The sequence below is a fragment of the Orcinus orca genome, chromosome 4, assembly GCF_937001465.1.
Source record: "Orcinus orca chromosome 4, mOrcOrc1.1, whole genome shotgun sequence".
NCBI classification, from domain to species: domain Eukaryota; kingdom Metazoa; phylum Chordata; class Mammalia; order Artiodactyla; family Delphinidae; genus Orcinus; species Orcinus orca.
This window is the reverse complement of record NC_064562.1, coordinates 151,346,259-151,358,533: the sequence shown is the minus strand read 5'-3', so window position 1 is coordinate 151,358,533 and position 12,275 is coordinate 151,346,259. Positions and strand designations below refer to the sequence as shown.

General features: G+C 51.6%; 1 protein-coding gene across 3 annotated transcripts in view; it reads left to right on the top strand.

Moving 5' to 3' along the window:
* The window catches only part of AFAP1 (actin filament associated protein 1), a 152,580-nt gene that overhangs the window by 66,136 nt on the left and 74,169 nt on the right, over positions 1-12,275 (top strand). For all 3 annotated transcript variants that reach the window (XM_049709231.1, XM_033419474.2, XM_004265152.3), the window contains exons 4-5: positions 3,011-3,119; positions 10,795-11,006. In XM_049709231.1, the coding sequence (XP_049565188.1) occupies positions 3,011-3,119; positions 10,795-11,006 (321 nt within the window). The remainder of the gene's footprint in view (positions 1-3,010; positions 3,120-10,794; positions 11,007-12,275) is intronic.

The following is a 12,275-nucleotide window of genomic DNA, read 5'->3' as shown; positions in this document are numbered from 1 at the left end:
GCTCTGGCCAGAGATGACAGTGTCATCAATCAGGTAGCGAGGACCCAAAGTCAACTCTCACTACAGTTTAGAAATGTGTAAAGTTGGCTTTGTTGACTGATGACCTGCAACCTTATAAGGATACTACAGTTGGAATCTTAGAGCCGGGATGGACATCAGAGGTTATATGATCCCACGCCCTCATGTACAGGGAGGAGATTGGTACCCAGATACAGAGGAAGGCTGCATAAACAAGGCCGAGGCTGGAGCTAGGCCTGCCACGTGCCAAGTATTGGAACTTTGGTCTTCTTCACCCTACACGCTAGTGTCCTGCCTGTGCTCTGGTTTCCATGACCCCCTTTGGAAACTTGCCCTCCTCATTTTGTACTGTTTAAAATTCCTGTGAATTGTGATTTCAGCGAATTCTGACCTACTGGGAAGGATCTGACAGAAGTTTTTCCTCTGAAAGCAATGGTGCTAAATAGCGGTTCTGATCCACCCATGGCCTCTGTTCTCTTCCATTCTCAGTGACATCTTTCCTATTCGTTTATAGGATATAGGTGGTGTGAACTAGTTAGGAAAGGGAAAACATTTTTTCTGTCTCTCCCTCATTTGCCCTTTAACAAACCATCAGACCTCTGTCTGGAACCCGTGTGGCAGAATTTCAAGGGCAAATGGTATTTGGGAGTGGAGTGTGAGATCCTTTTTGGAGAAAGAGAGTGCTTCTCTATAAGTATTATTATTTGAGGGGTATTACTTCAAATGAAAGTCATTTTTTTCCCTGATTTTAAAAACAATATTATGTAGAAAATGCAAGCTATATGGATTTGCATGAAAAATCAGTAACCTCGTGTTAACATTTTGGTGAGTGACCTGCCCTTGTATAGATGTGAGTGTAAGCGCAGCTCTGATAGAAAGGCTAATAGTGTACCTGTTTTCTTTCACTTGGCAGTATCTAGTAGAGATTTTTCAAGTAAATGACTGCAGATGTGCACTGTCCTTTTACATGTCTGCACCTGGCTGTGTCAGGATACCTAAGCATTCTTCTCTCAGGGAATGTTTAGATTGTTTTTAACTTGGGAGGGAAAACCTTTTATTGAACATCCTTATATGTTTTTGCTTGTTTGACCAGTTGACCTTCCTGACATATATTTCTAGAAGTGGAATTGTGGATTTAAGGGCATGTGTATCGAGTGGTTGTGTCGCAAGCACGACCACCAGCAGGGTCTGAAAGTCTGCTAAGTCCCATCAGCTGAGAGTCAGCGCCTGCCTTACACACCTTTGCAGCACTAGGAAGGGGCCTGTGCTAGTTCGTAAACATTTGTTCGATCCAGCCACTTGTAATGCTTTTCTAGAGACGTAAATAATCCGACTGTTTCAGCATACTAAGGGGAAGCTGAAACACCCTCATTTCATGAGGGAATCAAACAGCCCCCTTCCAAAAGCACCACGCGGAGGCTTTAACCCTGGCCTGGACTCCTGTTCAGACCTCACCCGGGGAGGACAGTGTGTCAGGTTACATTGTAGGCACCACCTCTCCCCTCCAGATGATAGGAGTGGATGTGGTCCAGCGTGAGAGCACAGGGTGATGGCGGGCGGGCCTCAGCCCGGGGAGGGGAGTGCAAGGGGATAACTGCCTTCGAGGACGGGGAGGAACGCTGCGCAGATGACCTGGAGTCAGTTATCTTCCTTCATCTGGCGAGAGGAAGGAGTGGGTTGAGCGCACAGCGGCGATTAGTCATTCGCAGAGGACTTCTTGGCTCCAGACTTGAGTTACAGGAAAAGTGGTGGCGTTTCACATTCTGTGGAGCATTGTTCTTGGAAACTGCACTTGGTCGGTGCTCAGTTTGGGGCCTCTGTTCTCTTCCACTCTCAGCGACATCTTTCCCATTAGCTTATAGGATATAGGTGGTGTGAACTAGTTAGGAAAGGGAAAGAGAGCGAGAAACAGAGACTATGAATATGAAAAAGCTCTTTACTGGACAGACCTGGTGCTCGAGAACCCCAGCTGGTCGTGGACAGTGTCTGATCTTGAGCACGAGGTTTTGGACTCGGAGCCTCACTTCCCATATCTGTAAAACATCGGGTGATGGAATATCGACCGTGAAGGGTCCCTGGGTGGATGACTGATGTAGCTTGTAACCGGTGCAGAGGCTGCAGAGGACAGTGCCAGGCAGATAGCAGGTGTTTGGAGGATGTTGGCTTTCGTGCCCTTCACCTGTTTCTGTTGACCTAAGGACCAGTGAGGGATGGAACGAGCAGATCCCATACGTGTTCACGGGAAGAAGAGGTGGGTCTGCTTTCGAGTCCTCAGGGACTTCTGAGGGAGTGGTGCTTCAGCTGGTCTTGCTTGAATCTGGGTGGTCCTGAGCCTGCCAGCTCTCCATGCTCTGAAGTTACGGCTTCAAAGTCAGGGTGCCTCCGTCTCAGAGTCTGTCAGATTCCTTCTCCAGAGAATAATTTCCAGTTCCTTTTAGAGGTGGGCTCATAGGTGATTTCCTCTTCTCTTTTTTGAGAAGTTTCCCTGGCACACAGGAGGAGTGTGGTGAGATTGTGTGGACAAACGTACTCACGTGTTCAGTCGCTGTGTCCCTGGTGCTTGCCCTGTGATGAGCATGGGTGGACCTGAGCCGTCTCTGTGCCCCTCGGGGGTGTCCAGTGTAGGACGCAGGCCGTGAAGGGGAAAGTCAGCTTGGGCATCTGGGAGGGCGGTGGCGTGGGGTAGAGTGGGGGAGAGACGCCTGTCTCTGCTCTGGGGGAGGGGTCTGCGAGGGCCAGCGCGCGTCTGGTGACAGCCGGCAGGTCGTGTGGATCGAGTGGCGTGGACAGGGCCAGGCTGAGGGTGGCCGTGAGCGGGCGGGCAGCGCAGATCCCGCCAAGAGCCGAACGTTGGGAGCTCTTTGGACGATGTTCTTTTTCTCCAGAGACTTTACAAAGGAGGGAGGAAAATGCCCATCAACACCTGTTAGGTGCAGACCCAGAATTTCCCCCTAACGATCATGCTCTGTTGTTTCTTCCTTTCTTCGCTCAGCCGCCTGACAGCGGGCCACCACCGCTACCGACATCCTCTCTCCCGGAAGGCTACTACGAGGAGGCCGTGCCGCTGAGTCCCGGGAAGGCTCCGGAATACATCACCTCAAGTGAGTGGCCCCCCGACCTGCCGGGCTGTTGGGGAGCCCTCCCGCTTTTCGGGTGAAGGGGGGGTAGGGGCATTACACAACACCATGGAAATGTGGACTTCAGGAAATTCTGAACCCAAGGAGAGGGGGCTACAGAAAGGGTTTCGAAAAGTCTAAGGTGTCCACCAAGTACCTTCGGTAATTTCAGATTGTTGTCTTTCTTGTGACTCAGATTTCTTGTGAAATCTTGTTGCTGTGGGAGCATGCGTCAGCCAGTGAAACGTGTTCCCTGTGGTCAGAAGAGAATGACTTTCTGAGGCATGTTTTCATGGGGTCCCTCCCCGCCGCCTTGACCAGGGCACGTCCCTCTTAGGCTGCATTCATGGTGCTTCCGAGAAAGCGTGTCTGTAAAATAAACACAGAGCAAGCAGGCGTCTCCTCGTAGCTGTTTGTTTGTTTTCAGTTTATTTTTTACTGGAGCGTAGTTGAATCACAATGTTGTGTTAATTCCTGCTGTACAGCAAAGTGACTCCGTTATATGTATATATACATCCTTTTTCCTATTCTTTTCCATTAGGGTTTATCCCAGGGTACTGAACCTAGTTCCCTGTGCTGTACAGTAGGACCTTGTTGTTTATCCGTCCTGTATACACCGGTTTCCATCTACTAATCACAAAACCCCACTGCAACCCCCCCACCCCCCTCCCCCTTGGCAACCACCGGTCTGTTCTCTACGTCCCTGTTTCTGTTTCACAGACAGGTTCATCTGTGTCCTGTTTTAGATTCTACATGTAAGTGATGTCACATGGTGTTTGTCTTTCTCTCTCTGACTTACTTCAGTTAGTATGATCATCTCTAGTTGCATCCATGTTGCTGCAAATGGCATTATTTTGCCCTTTTTTATGGCCGAGTCATATTCCACTGCGTGTATGCACCACATCTCCTTTACCCATTCATCTGTCGACGGACATTTAGGTTGTTTCCTGTTTCTTTTTTTGTTCCCCATTCATACAGGTTTTACAAGAATGCTTTGGCCTACGTTAGGGCCGTCGTGACACGATTGTTAGCTGCCTGCCGGCACTCAGAAGTGCCCCTTTGTAGGCAGCCGGCCTTCACAGGCACAGAAGGGCAGTGGCGTTGAGCACCTGTTGTAACTACCTCTGGAGTTTGTTTTTAGATCCTTTGCTCCCGATACTCTGGCAGCAGGCAGCGTGCTGTGTCTCGCCATGCGGCAGATGTGGCATATCTGAGTGTGCTGCCTTAGGGAATCCAGCTTCCCTTTCCTGTAGAACATGCGTAAAATGGGGAGTGAAGGCGTGATCTGCTCGTGTCACGGAGAGGCCTCCGTGTCTCCGCATCTTGTGTCCCGTTCTCCCACCTCCTCCCTCCGCTCACGGAAGCGCTCTCCGTTGTCGCCGTCGGCCTGTCCCCTGAAGTCTCTGCTTCGTGCAGACTTGGAGTTTTCTGATCTTTCTTTCCCCTGGCAGCAAACAAGCAGGGCCATTTCAGCAAAGCGGAATCTAACTTGATCGTTCCAGGAAATACCCGCAGGATATTTTCTGACCGTGAAAGGGGACACACAGAAGCCAGGCGAGCGGGACCTTAGGCCCTGGAGGGCAGTGGCCTTTCCCGCTCTCCTGTGCCTGTTTGCTCTGGAGCAGGCCGACACAGCCTCGGCCCAGCATCAGTAGAGACTTGAGGGCCTCTTAGTGAATTCTGAATGAGAGAAGGGACAGTTCTGACAAGGAGGCTGTGAAATACTGGGTTTTGAGATCCGAATATTAAATATTTAAATTTCTCTTTCATTTTAGAACCATTTGGGAAAAATGCATTCAAGTAATTTCTAAGTGTCCACTGTTTCAGAAGATAGTAAATTAATGAGAAAACACGAAAAATTAAACGGCTTGATATAATTCAAAACTTCAGTGGATTCCTCTCTTTCTGAAAACAATGAATAAAGGAAAAACAGTTGCTGATGAGGGTATTTCCCACCGTTGGGCACGTTGGGTCCCAGCCTTCTCCCACCTTCCTTGTCCCGCTCCAACATACTTTCAAGACTAGAGACCGAGAGTAATTCTGTTTGACTTGCGGGGACCTTTGGTCGTCTTCGGTCCGAGAAGGCCCACGCGACCGGTGTGTCGTGTCCTTAACTGCTGAGGTCGGGCCCCTTTGGTTGAGCTAAGCCCAGAGGGAGGGCCATGGAAGGACTGCTGCCTGGGGAGGGACGGTGGGTCCGCAGTGCCAGCACTTCGCTCAGACGTCTGTGCCTGAGCCTCGGCTGCCGGCCGGGACCCTCCGCATCGGGAGCCGTGGCAGGGGTCTGCGGCCGGGTCGGGCCAGGGTCGCGCCGCCTTCGCTTACGCATGGGTTTCTGGCCGCTTTGTCGAGCCCTGAGTCAGGCCCGGTTTACTGGAGAAGCAGAACCACGTCGTGGGGCAGGGGCGTGTTGTAGACGCGAGACCCTGTGGGGTCGTGGGAACTGGGGTAGACGCGTGCCGGGGGGCCGGGAGCTGCACGAGGCCCGGGGGCGAGGAAGGATGCTGGGAACCCTCCTGCCTCTCACTCCCCGACGCGGGGCCCCGTGCGGGAGGCCGGACCGCGGCTCCGTGGAGCCGCACGCGCCTGGCCAGGACCCAGAGGCGGCCGGGCAGGGGACCCTGCGGGAGCGCCGACGAGGAAGGCCTGCAGCCCAGCACTTGCGAGCGCAAGCTGCAGCGCCTGGCACCCTCCCGATGCCCAGGTTGCTCACAGACTTCTCTTGTGGCCAGTCCTAGCCCAGAAGCATCCAGCAAAGGGAGTCTGGGGGGATGCGTCCCAGCCTTGCCGAGTGGATACAGCGTAAGAGCACCACCACTGCTCCTGGGTCGGCTTGACATCCACGCACCTCTCTACCCGCAGTGGATTTGCAAGCGAAGACGGAGGCAGAGTGGTGGTTCAGCGTAACACGGTTCAACTATGACTGGTGTGACGGAAACTCCCCGACTCCCCAGAGGGTATGACGTCGTCTGTCCACTTTGGGGTGACCTCGTTCTCTTCTGGCTGAGTCACTCTCTCCCCTTTGGGAGCCTGCCACTAGAAGATGAAGCCAGGGTCAACTGCTGTTAGCACTTCTCTGTTAGATGGTAGGGGACGTGAGAGGGGAAGAAAAGGATTCGATTATACGTACACAGATAGAGCCCTATCAGAATATGGACAAGAACCTCGTAAAGGGCTCAGTCCTCACTTCCACAAACGGTCCATGGTCCTAGCTGGTGTTTATAACTTCCCGCATGTCCCCTTTGCCTTCAGCAAGCTCCTTGGTTGGTGGTCCAATACAGTGGCTCAGCTTTCCTTCCTGAAAGGTCTGGGCTCCAGCAGGACTACCTGTACTGGACAGTGGCAGTGTCCCGCTGACTCGAGTGCTAAGGACGTCCCAGGGATCTGCTGGACCTGGACGTGCCCTTCTCCCCATGTGTGGTCACAGCTTCTTGGTGGGCGGGACCAGTCACCCAGTCACTGCAGGGACCACTAGTTTGTCTGTTGTCTCCACTTCTCGGCCAGTGGAGCCATCGCTGTGTCCCTTAGAGGGGACATTCTGCCCCTAGAGAGTGAGACCTGTGCGCAGCAGAGCCAAAATTTCCAGGAATGGAAGCAGAATTTTAGTGAGTGGATGCCTAGGGGTGATAGTGAGTGGAGTCACTACCATTTCACCCCTGGGTTCCCAGACCTGTGCTCGGAGATATTCTGGAAGATCCCACCCCCAGCCCCACAGGTGTGACCAGTCAGGCCGGGCCTGAAACGGAATGTTCCGAAGGGACTGCGCTGGTCTCTGCTGCGTCGGCTGCTGCAGGGTGACGAAGACAAGGCAAGACCAGTGAGCTTCATGAGCGCAAACCCATTGCCGTCAACTTCAGTTGCTGTAAAATGAGTTCCCTGGTCAGAAGCAAGGCTTCCAGCCCATGCATGACGCTTTCTGCAGGAGTGTCGTGGGCAGCGGGTTTACTTTATCCCCTCCAGTGGGAATAAAGCGCTGCCCTTCCATGGTGCACGTGGTCCAGGCATAACCTGTGAGTAGGCAGCTGGCTGACAGCCCAGGGAACAGTGTCGTGTGCAGGCAGGACACTCACAAGTGCCAGGAGTCGGATGGCCCTTGTTGAGAGGAAGTCCATGTTGCCGAGTTCCATGTGTCACCTCCGCCCCTGACACCAGCTGCCTGTGCAGGAGTCCATTCGCACAAGAAGTCTGGGCAGAGAAGCTCACTGACGTCTATGTAGTGGGTCGTGTGGTTACCTGATGGTGATTCTGGCGAGGCTGCCCCTTGCTAAGCATCCACCCGACGTGCAGGTGCTCACCTCGGGAGCCCTACTCACAGCCCCTTCCGCAGACCTCCTTGCTGCCAGTCCCTCTCGAGTCTTGACCGTCCAAGCAAATGCCAGGCGTGCCCACGAACCAGTGCAGAGAGAATAGGGGCACAGGCTTCCGAGCCACTTGCTTACGCCCCTCGCTTACGTCTTCAGGGCCTGATGGAGCCCAGTGGACACACGCCTGCTTCGATGCGATGCCGCGTGCTCCTCAGTGGGTTGGATGACCCGGAGCCCTTGCGGGGCAGCTCAGGTTGATGGTAACCTGGTGCTCCGCGATCAAGTGTTTAGACTGTACTAGGGCGGCGGCGGCGCGCCCAAGGCCATCTCTCAAAATGAAGTGGTTCTCAGCAGAGGCTGCCAACGCTGCGCCCTGAGATCCTGCGGGTCGGCACTGAGCTGCACCTGTGAGAGCCTGCCAAAGGCTTCTGTTTCCAAGTTCTAGAGCAGGGTTTGAGCAGAGGAGAAGAAGCACCACAAGGTGGAATGGGAGATTGATTCCAGGGGTTCGACCTCACACGATGGCGGAGCTGTTGAAGGTGTGCCCGAGCACCTGGTCAGAACGGAGGTCGGGAAGGAGAGCTAGAGGAGATAAGGACACGCCGTCGGTGATTCTCTGCTCTCCTCCCCAGCTCTGTGTCTTTCTTAGCTTTCCACGGGGCCCTCGTTACCTCCTAACGAAATCCCGACCCCAGCCCTGACACCGGACCCCTTGACATCCTGTTACAGCCCCCAGGAGGAACCCTGGACTCTGTTGGTCCCAAGAGACCTGCCAGTGAGCGGGTCGTCCTGTGGACTCAGACTGTGGACCTGTGGACCCGACTGCTTGGTTTGCTGCTAAGTTGGCTGACGTTCTTGTAACGTGATTCCATCAGTCCTGCTCTCTCAGAAGAAGGTGGGCCATGGATTCCAGGCGTGGATCTCAACCCCTGGGTAGCCAGGGGCACGGTCTACGTTTTCAGTTCAGAATCAGGTTTTCACTTCATCCTTCATCAGGATGGGGTCTCGGATGAGTCACCCGATCTCTCAGCATCCTCGTTCCTTTCCTCTGAGATAAGGATACTGCTCTGTGCCCGCCTCCGGGCGGCTAAGACGGCCAGCAAGGCAGAGGGTGTAAGTGCAGAGCTGGCTTCCTCTTCTTACAGCCTTATCCCACAGCGTACAGATACAAGCATAAAAAATACTGCCTGACACATAGTGAGTGCTCAATAAATACTTGTTGCATGAATGAAATGAAGTGTTCCCATTTCTGACTGATTTAGTCATTAATTCTTTTGTTCATTTGTTCATTCAGTGTTTACTGAATTTGATGTTCTAGAAAATGAGCTAAGCACTGAGGGGTTCATGGCCCCCCAGGCTGTTGTGAGCAGCATCTTTCCAGGATAAATTAGGACTTGCTCCACCGTCCGTCTGAAATCTCTCAGTGAACCCTGGGCCATGGAGCAGCACGTGGTCTTTCATGGTTTCGTACTTCCTTCCCCATGTGCTACGTGCCCACTGTGCTAAACTTAAAAAACCTTTTATTATAAAATATATTTATAAAAAGGTGCATAAAATATGACTTGCCAGAGTTACCTCTTCGGTCATCCTAGTCTCTTGCTTAAAATCTTTCCTTGACTACTTTATCAGGATTTAAAATTCAATCTAAACTACCAGTCTTTCCATTCCCCCCCCTTAGTAAATAAATCTTTGTGGGGAGATTAACATGCAAGTGTGACCACGCAGTACAAATCACAGCCCGGTTTCCAGTGAGTTCTGCCCTGTGCAAGGTCAGCCTTTTCTGCCCCTTCTCCCGTCTGTGCAACCGGTTGCTTCATCCATGGTTTCTCCTTATCTGTCGCTCATTCCTCGTTTAGGTGTTCATTCCTCACGTGTGTTATGAAAGCAAATGTATTCCAGATGTGTCCGGGGGTTGAGGGGAGTGCAGAGATGAATCAGACACGGCCTCCAGGACCTTATGATCCAGCAGGGCTGAAATTAATAAGATCACTCATAGTCACTAGTATTTATTCATCACTTTTAAGAAGCCAGCCATCCTTCTGAGGGCTTTGCATTGAATTTCAGTCGATCTAACAGTTCTCCCTTCTATAAATATTTGTTACTGGCCCTGTGCCAGGTAGTTTGTTAAGTGCTGGGACAATCACATCCAACAGGGTGGCCTCCCTTCCTGCAGGGGACTTAACAGCCTGATGTGGGACAGGCAGACAAACAGAGGTGACAATACAGTGAGATAAGTTTTGTGTTGGGTAGTGTGGAAGCAGAGGGGAGGGGCATTTCACCTGGTGTCTTAGCTCAGGCTGCCGTAACAAAATAGCATAGACTGGGTGATAAAACAGTAGGCATTTATTTTCTCAGAGTTCTAGAGGCTGGAAGCCCACGATCAGGGCTCTGGCATGGTCAGCCTATGGTGAGGGCTCTCTTCCTGCCTTATGTACATCCGCCTTCGCCCCGTGTCCTCACACGGCAGGGAGAGAGCATGGGATCTCCCTCTTTCTTTTCTTCTAAGGGGATTACGACCTCATTTAACCGTAATTACCTCCTAAAAGTCCTGTCGCCAAATACAGTCACATTGGGGTTTGAGCTTCAACACGTGAATTTGGGGGGCACCCAATTCAGTCTATAGCAGTCAGTGCTGGTGATCCAGGGAGGGCTTCAGGGAGGAGGTGCTGTAAGTTAAGTCCTGAGTGATGAGAGCACGTGTCCAGGCAAAGGCAGGAGTCTGAGTGGGGTGAGTGCGAAGCCTGGGTGAGAGCAGCGTGTGAGACCCCGAGGTAAGGGAAAGTGGGATCTAGCTGGGAGACTACAGACAACCCGGTGTTTAAGTGTTGGTGCATGGCAGAGCCAGAAGGAGGTGTGAACCTTTCCCACGGATGACCTGAAGGAGAGGGGTGGCCTCGGGTTGGATCTCGAACCTTAGGAAGGGTTTGTGCGCGTGGTGATGCCAGGAAGGAAGAGGACATTGCAGACTTGAAAGGACTTTAACGTGAAGGAGTGGGTGGGAGTTTTCTTTGGCGAAACTCTCTGCGAGATGGGGGTTGTGGTGCCCGGCAAGAATGCAGCAAGGATTCGACACGTAGGGTCTGCAGGTGCTGGGCCCGTATGGAAGAGCCCAGAAGTGGTTTTTGTAAATATGGCATTCTTAGTCACTTCAGTTGAAAGCTCTTCGTTGAGTTTCCGCTGCCCAAGCCTTAGTTATTTTTTCCCTGTTTCTGCTAACTAATGTTTCCCCAGTTACTTGAAGGCAGAAGCCTCTTTCTCGTTTATGAATATGATAATGTGCCCTGCAGCCCGTAGGTGGTTCTCAAGGTAAGGCTTTTGTAACCAGGGTTTTTACTTTTATTTCTTACTTTTGACAGATTATGACTCAGATGCAATGAGTAGCTCTTACGAATCATATGACGAAGAGGAGGAAGACGGAAAGGGGAAGAAAACGCGGCACCAGTGGCCCTCGGAGGAGGCCTCCATGGACCTGGTAAAGGATGCCAAGATCTGTGCCTTCCTGCTGCGGAAGAAACGCTTCGGGCAGTGGACCAAGTTACTCTGCGTCATCAAAGACACCAAACTACTGGTAAAGCCTTGCGACTTGGTTGCTCTTGTGTAGAGTCGGTAAGATGTGGTCGGCCGTCTAACCGGGTGGAATGTACACCCAGGCGGGTGGCGGTAACATCGGCGGGAGGGAGAGGGAACAGCGGTCAAGGGCTGGCCCATGATGGGCCGTCAGTGAGCCCTGGCCGAGGCTACCATGGCTTTAACGCTGTTGGTTTCGCCAGCCCCCCTGAAGCAACCAGCGGGCAAAACCATCCCCATCTGGAGCCAGCGTCTGCGGTTCATGTCAGTGGAAATGCACGCTGCTTTAACTTGCCAGAGGTCGCAGGGTGGATTTTCTCATTTGTAGTGAGTCAGTGAATTCCTCAAAGCCCGGTCATCGAAGTGGGCTGGGCAGGCCAGGCGAGGTCTGGGGGAGAGTGCCCAGGAAAGGAAATTCTTTTGGAAAGCAAAAGGCTGACTCTTTTTTTTTCTTTTCTTGTAACTCAGAGAGGCAGAATAGAAAGACAGAGTAAGTAACAGAGGAACGGAGACAGGAGGACAGAGACCCTTTGCTGTAGGTGTTAGTCTACCAGGGAACCCAGTAAGGAAGCAAGAGCCTTTGAGACACACCGTCTGTCCCTCCTCCTTCCTTCCCAGCTGTAGAAACCATGGCTGGTTATTGGCATTGTGAATGTTAAGAGTGTGTTAATTGTATTTTGTTTTCCCTTCAAATTAACCTTGAGGAAAAAAAATCACTCAAAAGTATATTAAAACAGAACACATGAGAATGTATGATTCTGTAACTCATTTTTCAGTGGAGCAGATAACCCCCGTTAAAAAAACAGTCTCATCTGTGAATTATGGGAATCTGATTTACTAGATTCTTAGGACATTGTATGTTTTTTAATTAATGGTTTTGTTAAAAAAAATTTTTTTTTTTAAACAGCGCAAGTACATGTTTTTTCCACATGTGTGGCCTGAATTTCTCCCAAATTTAGAATATGCCAAAAGTGATGATGCCATGGGGGAATTTTAAAGTAAAGAACGAAAGAAAAAAAAAGATGAAAAAGATTAATATGGTCCGTATTTACAATCTGACATAATGGCTGCAAGAAGTGGATATATTATATAAATATTTTAAAACTACACAGTCGACTCTCATGTAAAAGGCACTGTGGGCAGCTTGTGGTGGAGGGTAGGGTTAGCAGACATCGGACCCTCTGCCCAGCCCCCGCTCCACCACCCCTGCTCTCGTCTCCTCCCTCCCTCCCTCTTCATCTTCTGTTTCTTGCATCACCTACCGGGTTTC